Source organism: Chaetodon auriga, chromosome 3 (assembly GCF_051107435.1).
Source record: "Chaetodon auriga isolate fChaAug3 chromosome 3, fChaAug3.hap1, whole genome shotgun sequence".
NCBI lineage: Eukaryota > Metazoa > Chordata > Actinopteri > Chaetodontiformes > Chaetodontidae > Chaetodon > Chaetodon auriga.
The window spans coordinates 6,120,125-6,131,598 of record NC_135076.1 but is presented as its reverse complement, the minus strand read 5'-3'; the positions used below and the strand labels follow the sequence as shown (position 1 = coordinate 6,131,598).

General features: G+C 43.1%; 2 protein-coding genes across 2 annotated transcripts; one reads left to right on the top strand and one right to left on the bottom strand.

Annotated features, from left to right (window-relative positions):
• Nucleotides 1-734: 734 nt before the first annotated feature.
• LOC143317961 (MARVEL domain-containing protein 3) lies at nt 735-6,092 on the bottom strand. The gene is made up of 4 exons (XM_076725788.1): nt 5,897-6,092; nt 5,344-5,419; nt 3,906-4,024; nt 735-3,052 (listed from the first exon to the last, which is right to left on the bottom strand). Exons 2-4 carry the CDS (start codon nt 5,415-5,417, stop codon nt 2,394-2,396), a joined length of 852 nt encoding a protein of 283 aa, XP_076581903.1. The 5' UTR covers nt 5,418-5,419; nt 5,897-6,092; the 3' UTR covers nt 735-2,393.
• A 2,161-nt stretch (nt 6,093-8,253) lies between these two features.
• Nucleotides 8,254-11,079, top strand: c3h8orf82 (chromosome 3 C8orf82 homolog). Its single transcript, XM_076722340.1, has 3 exons — nt 8,254-8,578; nt 8,676-8,724; nt 9,694-11,079. Exons 1-3 carry the CDS (start codon nt 8,414-8,416, stop codon nt 10,188-10,190), a joined length of 711 nt encoding a protein of 236 aa, XP_076578455.1. The 5' UTR covers nt 8,254-8,413; the 3' UTR covers nt 10,191-11,079.
• Nucleotides 11,080-11,474: the final 395 nt, after the last annotated feature.

Genomic DNA, 11,474 nt, shown 5'->3' with positions numbered 1-11,474 from the left:
AACCAACCATCCAAAGCCCTCAAATGATTAATTTCCTGATGCATACAACAAAGAAAAGCGCCGAATCATTACAACTGACAAGTTGGAACAAGAGTGTTTAGTGTTTTTACTGGAAAAATTGAATGATAAAAACAGGTGTCCTTTAATTTTGATTATCGATTCATGATTTCCACTTTAGGTTAAATGGTTATGGAAATAATCAATAGTTGCAGCCCTGATCCATTTACCTTTACTGTATTGAGCTGGCAGCTGAAATCTCAGCGATGGATATATCAAAACTCATCACATGAAGCTGCATCTGTGAAGTCCATAGCACCAAACATTGTGTGAACTGACCCTTTAAAAGGCCTTTCAGAGTAAAATAAGGTTAGGAACTGCACAAGCAGCACCAACCTTGCATCTCTCTCAGCTAATGTCACGTTGTCTTGTTTGCGCTGCCGTGATACAATCACTGCATTGTGTTACCAGAAATGGTAAAATTAGACCTCACTCTGGAGAATTTCTTTTGTTGGTAATTAAGTCTTGACTGAACAGTCCACCAGTTACATCACTGCCGTGTCCTTTGTGTATGTGTGGTCCATTGTGTGACAGCAGAGAGGGGACATACAGCAGTGATGTCATGGCTGGCAAAATGCCTCTGGAGGGGACAGAGAGGGGCCACAGCAGCACGACAGAACAGCCGTTGTACAGAAATCTGGTGCCCCCTATAGGCTGTTTGATTCATCAGTAATAGTCACATTAATGGAAGTTTAATTTGAGTAGTTACATTCTTGTACAGTTTCAGTATCAAAAACATTGCATTATAAAATCAAATTTTGACATAAAAACACATGAATCAAACTAGTATACATGTTAAAAACATTTCTATAAATCCCTTCATACAGTCTTGATCAGACTTGAAAATGACCTCAAACAACCCCAGTCCTCCCACATTGGACCTGTATCACGAAGCAAGTTAAACTTGAGTCTTTCAGCTACGTGGCTTCACTGAGCCTAACAATGATGATCCTGGTTAACTAAAGCAGAAGAAGCTGGTTATTAACTGGTTCGCTTTACTGATCCACAAGTGTGCAATGTCATGCAGCGGCAGCAGAACGATGAGTGGAGCATTTGTGACAGGGTGAAACAGTGATACATGCGGGTTTACTGCAGCAGTAAAAAGTGATGTTTAACCAGGTAAAATACATGCAATGAAATCACACAGCGAGGACATAACACACTTCAAACACAAGTACAGTACGGCTGTTATGGCCGGCAGAGATACAGGACCAACACGCTGCATTTCTAATTTACTGAGCTAACTCTGGATGATAAACGATGACAGAGCTTAAAAAAAAAGAACTTAAACACTCAGCCTCATGTTATCTTGAGCTGCAGTGATGGAATAAAAGTGTAAAAGCATCAACACTGTCAGGAATGAAAGAAACTCACAACAGTAGGCAGCTTTTTTTTTGCAAGTCAGTTTTCCACCAAGCCTGAACACATGGCTGTGCAAAAAATGTCTCCTCTATCTTTGTCATAATAATGATACACTTCAGAGCCCCCAAAAGGTCAAGGTGGGATTTTTTTTTGCTTTCTCTGAGCTACTTTTGCATTCCCTCTGATCCATAGAGAACGGTCTGTACAGCCCTGTTGTGTTCACTCAAAAAGCATCATAAAGCCAGACACGTATGCTTTGAACCCTGAGCTTCTATCACATATGACAGATGTGCTGCCAATATATACACCACAGGAGCTCAATGTTAGCTTCACCACAAAGCTCAGTCAGCAATATGTCGGTTCACTGCACAAACACAAGGCCCACGGCAACAGCCAAAGCTAGCCTATAACTGTCCAATGAATATAGTTGTAATCACAGCCACAGCCACAGCGGGTCAGAACACAGGGTGGAGAGCAGGATCACCGAGCCTCCACCACTTAACGTGAGCCGCAGTGATACGGAATAGTGGCTGAGCCCCACAGCAAAGGAAGCCAGCAACTGTAACTGATATTATAATACATCCACGCTCGATGCTACTGTCAAAACTCAGGCTTCCTCTATGGATCAGAGCAAAAGAAAGTACTGTGTGGTAATATAAAACACGAGGGAACACTAAAGTACTTCAAGTACAAACTGTCTCTACTGCTCTTTGTTACTTGTCACCATGTTAGGATCCTTAAGGAAAGATGACTCCATTTTTTCAGTGATCTGATTGGTCAGTGGGCAGACTGGATCAGGTTCAGATCTGATGCTCTGAGCGTAACCTGCTTCAGAGCATGTCAGCCGTGCAGCACAGGTTTCCATGATCATCCTCTCTGGTTAAAAGTGATACCTGAAAATTTCCGTCAAGCCCAAAGACAGCTGGTCAACTCACTACTCCTATTGGTGATACAGGCCCCAGATGTTCGCTCCGTCACACAGAGGTGGTCTCGGCCCTCAGCGGGGCTCTCTGTGGGTGGGCTCGGGCCTGCTGTTTTTCTGCCTCTCTGCGCTTTCGCTCCTGCAGGTAGCGCCTCACTCCTCGGATCGTCTGGACCGTGAGCACCGTGCCGATGGCGTACAGGATGGCCGTGATGAGCCCAAACAGAGCCACGGCTGCGTCCGCTCCGCCCACATCGCAGTTCATCCAGGTGTAGCCGTTCCGTGCGTACAGCCTCTCGCGCTGCTGACACACATCTGTGGCGTTAACCCTGATGACAAAGTGCAGGTAGAGCCCCACAGCCACCACGTACGCCACTGCACCCACCGCCTGAAACACCAGTGCTCCAATCAGAAGCTTACGGGACATCAGGTGGGGCGGTTTGCTCCCTGCAACCACAAACAGCAGCGAGATGACCCCGATGGTCAGGCTGAAGGCGATACCACCGTAGATGCCCGGCGCCCTCATCTGGCTGTACTGCATGTCCAGCTCTCGCACCTTCTGCAGCTCGGTGCCCTGCAGGTTAAAGTTGGAGTTGATGTCGAAGCCGCCCAGGCTGGCCGCGGAGGACATGCCTGATGACACCAAGTGAGCTGCAACCACGCAGATCAGGACCAGGGCATTGGTCAGCACAGAGCAGATCAGTATGATGCCTAGTGAAGGTCGACACATGAAACAGGTGAGGGATGAAATCACGAAATCAGATCAAGGTCAAGGCACAGTTTGTGTGTCAAAATTTAGTTTGTAACAACTGGATTTTGTATTCGACAGTGTACATATATAACGGGCAGAGGATGAGAGGCTGGGGGATCAGTCAATATAATGGAGTAAGGCATACTCTGCTCTAAGATCAGATGGATACTCAGCAGACGTAGTGATACAGAGGTACAGATATCTGTAGTTGAGGTTATCAGAATTTGTATCACTAATTTAAAAGCAATGGATATAAAATAATAAAATGTCACTGTTAAGTACTCTTCTGAGTGGTGACTTTTGGCTAACACGTTTTTCAATTCATCTTCAACTTGCTCTATGAATTCATCATTTAATTTAATTGTCTTTATTGTTTTCAAATGTTGTGTTTTGTCCGAACAGTCCAAAACTCAAAAATAGCACATTTACAATGATATGAAGCAGAAAGAAATGAGGAGGTGATTATCAAACTTTCTCTGTGGGTCGACTAACACTCGGAGCACTAAACAAAATGCCATGTTATTAACATTCCTAGAGGATCAACTCTTTTGTTCCTTGGTCCACGAAAACGGCCAGGACCATGTGATAAATCTACGACAGTTCAGCCTTCTCTTTTATCAAAGACCCATGTGACTCTGCCAAAGTCTCAACGGTGAGAAATGAAGGCGGTAAACAGCAGAGAACCGGTCTGTCCAGTATTCACACAGGGAAGGACTGAGACTGAAACCAAAGTCAGCCCTGTGACACGGCAGCTCCTGCTGCAGGAGCTTTCGTTCCATTCCACCCACACGCTCCTCTGCCGTCCCGACTTACCTCTCCTGGAGCACATGTGTGTGCATTTAGACTCATGGTGCTCCGCTCGAGGGGCCTCCCGCACATGTTTGGGCGGGGAGTCGGCTTCTCTGGGGTAGTATGGGGGTCGTGAGGAAGACCTGGAACGCAGGAAACACATGCACAATGACAGAGGAAGCGCTCAACCACAGAACGCAGAACCAAGTTATCTAGTTTGTATTCCAGCACACTGAGGACTGATGAACAACATGTTTGAGGCGGACACTTGGCACTGAACCTCTGCATATTTTGTTTTATTGTGAGTACAAGATGGCAGAAGAAGATGCTATTTGTAATTCAGTTGTTTATGACACTTGGGGGGAATTATATTCCTAAAACAAAATGGTCAAAACTCATGGTCGTTTTTTGATTATTTTAAAAGTTAGATCAATACGTAGGTGAAATTAATTGGAAAAGAAACATGACGGAAGGACATAATGGACATTTAAGGAGGTATCGACAAACAAAATACAATAAAAACAATATCAACACTTCAGTATCTGAGAATTGGCACATTTTGTACAATGTGCCCTGTAATGATGATGATAATAACAATAATAATAATAATAACAATAATAATAATAATAATAATAATACATTAGTGGTGTGAAAAGATGGATGGAGCTGTAGATTAAAACAGAATTAACTGACACTGACATGAAGGACTCTCTTTCATGTAAGTAGTTTACATTCATGCTTTTTTAAATTAATATCTACCTAAAAATTCTTTCTAAGGTTATCTAAATTATAGATATTTAATATTTTTATTTGACACCATTTAATAAAACCACAAACAAAAATGAGGGACAGATGATTCATGGGGGGCCTCCACGCCGGGATGTATGCCCGGTCTGCCCATGGGGGGCGTTGCCCTGGAGGCCTCCTGGGCCCGGGGGACTGGGGCGGCTCTGCATTAAGTGTGGAGTCTGTCCCTGTCCATCGGTGTCGGGGTGGTCTCTGTGGCGGCGCTCCCTATGGTCGTGGGCTGTAGCGCTTCTCGGTGTGGATGGCCCCCATAGGTGTTTCCTCACATGGTTCCTCAGTGCCCTGCCATGTCTCAGCACCGGGCGTGGGTATGTGTGTATGTGTGTGTGTGTGTGTGTGTGTGTGTGTGTGTGTGTGTGTGTGTGTGTGAACACATATGTATATATATATCTATATTGTCTGTCATAATATGCTTTTATTCTTTCTGTTCTTGTATTCTTTTATTCTGTGAAGCACTTTGGGATGCATTTTATATGAATGAAAAGTGCTATACAAATAAAGTTTATTATTATTATTATTATTATTATTATTATTATTATTATTATTATTATTATTATTCGAGCGAGTTTAAAACTGAGACGGTTCGGTTCCAGGTGCGATGTTACAGAGAAATCGGTGGATTTGATGATGTTTGATGGCGGGGGATGAAGCTCACCTGTCCGTCGATGGACGCCGGTGGTCTCCGTTTCTCTCCCGGTGTCCCCGGTTTGAACGGGGCGGTTGGCTCATACCTGCAGACCGAAAGCGAGACGTTTGGATACAAAAATGACCTTTGGACAACATCCACACTGTCAGAGCTGCTACAGAAGAAACGATTCAACAGGTATCCAAGAAAAGGTGTTTTATGACTATTATCTTTGTTTCTTGACGTTCATTTCAAAGATCGGACAGTGGACGCTTCAGAGTGAGGACAGCCTTTGCTCCCTTTTGGCCTCAGCTGTCCTTAGAACATCAAACTGAGCGTAAAGGCGCAGGCTGGTGTCAACAAAGACCGTTTAGAAGTAAAAAGCAAACATTTATCTCAACGAGGAAGCTTTCTAAACTTCACGTCAATAAAAAAAAAAAAATGGAGCCGGGTTGTAGTTTCAGAAGTGGTGAAATCAAGAAAAAACTGGTGTCATGATACACTCGCTGGTTAAATTAACGTAAGTCAGATAAAGACGTTTGTCTAACGGCGCGCGCAGAATGAATTCCAGAGAGAAACTTACTGTGAACAGATGTCGATGAAAACACTCCAGAGTCCGACTACACCGCCATTATTGAACCCTTCATAGACTGTCATGTGTTGTCAGAGTCCAGGTAGAGACAACTCCACCCTACCTGGAGGAGGAGGAGAAAGAGGAGGGGGAGGGAGGCGGAAGAGCCACACACAGGACGCGCGCGTGGGTGGATGGATCGTCAGCTGGAGCTTCACTGCTGACGGTTCAAGTCATGAGCAGCTCGCCTCAATCAGCCGCTTTGTGTGCAGTCAGACCCAAAGAAGCCTCTGTCTCTACTCCACTTAGAGAGAGGGTGTCTGTGGCCTTTTAACACGAGCAGCAGCCTGTCTGTCTGTCTGTCTGTCTGTCTGTCTCTCTGTCTGTGGAGGAATGTTGTTGTTCATGCTTCTTGTATCAGCTCATAGATTTACATGAGGCTTCCTGAGGAGCTCTGTTGTCTTCAGTCCTCTCTGCTCAGATTTCATTTCTCTCACTGTCCAGTGACACACTGTGTCACTGTAAGCTTTCTAAGTCACTGATTGATGGATGTGTTTGTGACACTCAGCTGCAACTATGAGCTCCAACGATTAGTCGATTAAGCGATCGATCAACAGAAAATGAACAGGCAACAATTTTGATAATTGATTCATTGGTTTTAGTCGTTATTCAAGCGGAGGTGAGCACTGGTGGAAGAAGTATTCAGATCTTTGACTTAACTAAAAGTAATAATACCACACTGTAAAAATACTCCACCACAAGTAAAAATCATTCAAGAACCATGTAAAAAAAAAAAAAAAAAAAAAAAAAAAAAGTGGGAGAATTTTCTCAACCCATGAAGGAACACTTCTCTCTCAGTTTGTCACAAACATTCACATTCAAAATCAACACATTTGGCAATGGCTGGTTTTCACTGGACAGGAAGTGCATGACAAAAAAAAAATAAAAATAAAAATAAAAAAATCATTGCTGCACCATTCAATTAAATAGAGATATTCCAGATGACCCATGCATCACTTCATACACTTTTCCTCAAATTCAGCCTGACACATGTCTTTGGAAATGTACAACCCCTTTAAAACCCTACTACATCCACACAATTATTGTCCAACAGTCTTGTCAAACACATTTAAGTGTTTGCTTTCATTGAACCATTTAAAGGAAGAAATTCTACTCTTTACACATGAGAAAAGCTCCTCCCAGATTGAAAGTGATGGTCACATCACTTAATCATACATGTCCTGGACTGCTGTAGGGACGGGCTGTAAGTACGCCGGGAGGAATGACACAACCTCCAGAAGTAACATTCTGCTCACTCTTTGATCTGCTGGGCTATCAGGGGAATTTCTTCTCATACCAAACAATCCTGGTTTCCCACAGGCTCTTCAGTTTTTTACTTTGAGCAGTCAGACTTTTGAGCAAACGTGTCACTTGAGTTCTGCAGACCCGCTGGAGTTATGTTTAGTAAATCATTTAACAACAGACAGATAAATGGAGCGACTGACTCTGAAAATAGACTCAGTCCTTCAGGCTCGTTCCTCTGGAGCTCGTTTTCTTCCACAGTTGAGAAGACATCAGAGGGCTCCCCACAAAAGCTGTCACTGGCTTACAGGAGAACGCACTGATTATTTGGTGCATTATGTTTTAAAAATAGACTATAAAGGCTTTTTGAAATGAATGTTGAAGCCATTCTGTTTTTGGTATAATTTCTTCTTAACTTGTGATACAGAAATATGTTACACACATCCACATAATAAATCTAATTCTGTCCAAAAGGAAGGGAGAAATTCTATATATAAAATATATAAATGTTGCCTTTTATCTGTTTATTTTTTATTATTATTACTCGTGGTTTTTTTTTAGATTATTTTCTCCTTTTTCACAGCAGTTTTTCTTCTTGCGCATGTACCTTAGTCATTCACCTGTAAAGCCCTTTTAATTTCATAAACCTGCATGAAAGTTGCTCTACAAATAAAGTTTGAGTCAATAAAAACAAAACAAAACAAAACAAAAAATAATATAACGGGGAAAGCAGGGGAGAAACAGCACGTAATTCAATTCTAAATCTGCATCTGCTTCATTATTGGTATTTTCTTTCATGTTGTTTGCAAATGTTTTCCATTTGTAACCAAGAATACACTCATTCATTTATTTAAAATAAGAGAAAGAAAGTTTCTTTTATTTTTCTTTGATTATTTTTGTGTTACCCCCCCCCCCCCCACACACACACACACATTTTTTTGTATCGTATTATGTTGAATTTCTCTACCTTCATTATAAATTCATCTAAATCGACAGTTCCATCAGTGACCACTAGGCGGCCACAGTCGGAAACTACCGCTGTTGTAACACTTAAATGCTTCCGGGTTGTTCTATCGCTCTGGCGCAGCTGTAAACAATAACATGAGGGCAAAGCTTAAGTTGTGTAGCTTCATCTGATAGTTAAGACTCCTGGTTAAGACAGTGGTCGTGCTCTCTATTTCCGTGTTTTTTCCGGAACATATCCACCCTCTGTGCTCCTTTTCAGCCATGTTGTTCCTCCGGACTGCGGCTCTCAGCTGCAGAGGTCTGACCGCCCTGCGCTGCGTGCCCTCCGTCTATACCGCCTACAGAAGCACCGCTACATACATCCAGGGCCAGAGTCCGGAACCACGTATCCGAGAGTACTTTTACTATATTGATCACCAAGGACAGGTGGGTGTACAAAGTGACACAAACCAAAACCTTTAAAAATGTCATACAACTAGATTTTCCTGCTAACATGACATGTTGGTATGTGCTCGACTTGCAGCTTTTCCTGGATGACACTAAAGTGAAGAACTTTGTCACCTGCTTCAAAGGTAGACAGACACACACTGCTCCTAAAACAACACTGTCACCTTTGAACTGTGTCTAAATGCATATGAACGAACAGTGTATATTCAATAGGATGACAGGATTAACCTGTTTGTGGGCCTCAGGACAAATTTGAGTTGGTGGGCCCATTACAGCCTCCCATCTGTAGTAAAGTCTGTTTAGGATTATGCACCATTCAGTCACAGTAAATGGTAAATTAGCTGAGGTTCTACAACTGGATGCTTCCTCAAGAGATAAGATTGGCAATATTCTCTATGTTTGACATTGTCAGCAGATCCCATCCAAAGGTTAAAACCGACAATCTGTCTGTCTCTCAATACTTTCTGACTTCCCTTCTCTCTGTCTCTGGCTCTCAGCTCCAAGCTTCATTTATAAAAAAAACGCTCAATCATGTCCCTAAAACAGCTGGTCACAGTAGCATTTCATTAACATTGTTGGGGACTATTTTCAGCTGCAGATTAATCCACCTTTGGTGCTCTAGTAAATCTTTGAGGCTGAAGGATGGTGTATGGGATATTGACTTAAAGTAAACTGCTGTGTGTGCTCATGGTAATGAAGGAACATGTCAGCTGTCCCCTCACTGATGTGTCTTTAATAGTTATTGGACAACAGCAGAGCTCTATGGCACAGAGGAAGAAGATGTGTCAGGCTTTGAGTAAAATACAGTATTGTTAGTTTTGTGGTTTGTGTCAGTTGTTCAATGGATTTTGTGGATGGAAATGAGAGAATATCACCAGACTTGTTCTGTAAAAACAAGGCCTCAAGAGCAGGAAGTGAAACAGGACCCATCTTTAGTGCTGCATGTTCCCAAACATAAATGACAGTGATCAGATTTGCTAAAACGTCTGATCTAATGAGCAGCAGTCGAACAAAAGTCTTATTTTTCATTGCATTATTTTTCTGTTACTGTATTTGTCAGCAGCTCCTCATCATCCTTCTGTTTTTATTATCAGATAAGCAGTTCCTGGTCTTCTTCTTCAGCCGGCTGCGGTCAAATCAGAGTGGTCGTTATGAGGAGGACTTCCCCTACTTGTCCCTGTGTGGCAGAGAGAGGAACTTCCTGCGCTGCGATGATCGTCCTGTCGTCTTCACCCACCTGCTGCCGAGTCCTGCAGAGGCGCCGGGAATCATGGGAGATCAGGAGCTGCTGTCGTACTGCGGTGGGGCGGAAAAGCTGTCCGTCCCTTTCCGCCCGGAGGCGCTGTACATGCATCCCGTCACCGGACGAGTTTACCACCCCTGCTCAGAGCGAGGAGGGGGAGTCGGCCTGGTCAGGTCGGCTCTGGCTATCGAGCTTAGCCCGTTCTTTGTGTACGCTCAGGGGGACGGCCAATCAGGGCAGCCTACGCACTTTATCTGGAGGGAACAGAAACACGCACTGACCAATGAGCTTGCAGGATGCTTGCCCACTGCAGAGGAGGGCAGCGGGCAGCAGGGGGAACTGGGATAATGATCAGAACCAGTCAGAGGTCTGCCTTAGAGATGCTTTGCTGTGACATGTGTCCCACACAGGCCGTGGGAAAAGACAGCTGCTCGCTCTCAGTTGTGATCACATGTGACTGTTACCTTTTGAAGCCTGGACCAATGTGACCACTTGTGACCAAGTGGACTGTCATATTCACTGATGATGCAGAGTTTCGTGTCAGTTGTTCCCCTTAAACGTGCAGTGTCCTCATCCATCCCATCATTACAGGTTACACATTTTCACTTTAGACTGCCTGCATTCATCTCTGAAGAGTTATAACTATCCAGTATGTCACAATAAAAAAGAAACAATCAGGTAAAAATCTGAGAGGAATAGCACTCAGAAGGTGCAGAGGAAGTCCATCGTTTTTTTTCTTTCCTGTTAATCATCTCAGAACTGGCGCTCAAGTGGCGCAGTGACAGTTAGAGGCTCAAAGCTGCTCTTTTTTTTTACTCTGACACACATTCATGGTGGCACTCTGCATGCTGGAAGATGAGATTCAGTCACATGCAAATCACATTCTGAGATCAAGCCAAAGTGAACAGTAATTACAGATTTGTTACTTCAGCACGCTGAGGAGCCTGCAGATCTTTATACAACAAATCACAATGTATGTGTACAAACAAGTGTAGTGTCTGCTTTCCCAAATTTACAGATGTCTGCAGCTTGATTTGGCTCTACACGTCATTAAGTATGGATATATTGTTGTAATAATAATTTGAGTCAAATAGTGTTAAATTTTCTTGAAACATGAACCGAATTTGACCTTGTAATATTTATTTCTGTGCATAACACCAGGTACACAGCAATGTTATGACAGGACATACTACTGAATGTATGAAGCCAGGTCCTTTGAATAAAGTGAGATTCTATTAATCTGTTGTTTTCTTTGTTTATATTATCGACACTTTTTTAAGCTGAAACTGACCCTGTCCCTGTCACATACAGAGATGAAAATAACAAGTGCGTTTACTCAAAAATGCCTTTTTAAGGTACTTGTACTTTCGTTTAGTATGTTCATTTGGGGCTGTTTGATACTTTTCCTCCCCTGCATTGATCTGCCTGCTGTAGATACTTCTGCAGATGAAGATGACACATTAGCTTGTGACTGTCAACAGTGAATTTAAACCTAATTAGCTTCACGAGGGCCGGCTCTAACTTTAAAATGCTTCTGACACTTCACCATGCCAGGAGACATTTATTCGGAGTGCTTATGTTCCATAGTGACAGCAGCACTTACCATTTATAAACTGTACACAAAGTTTGAAG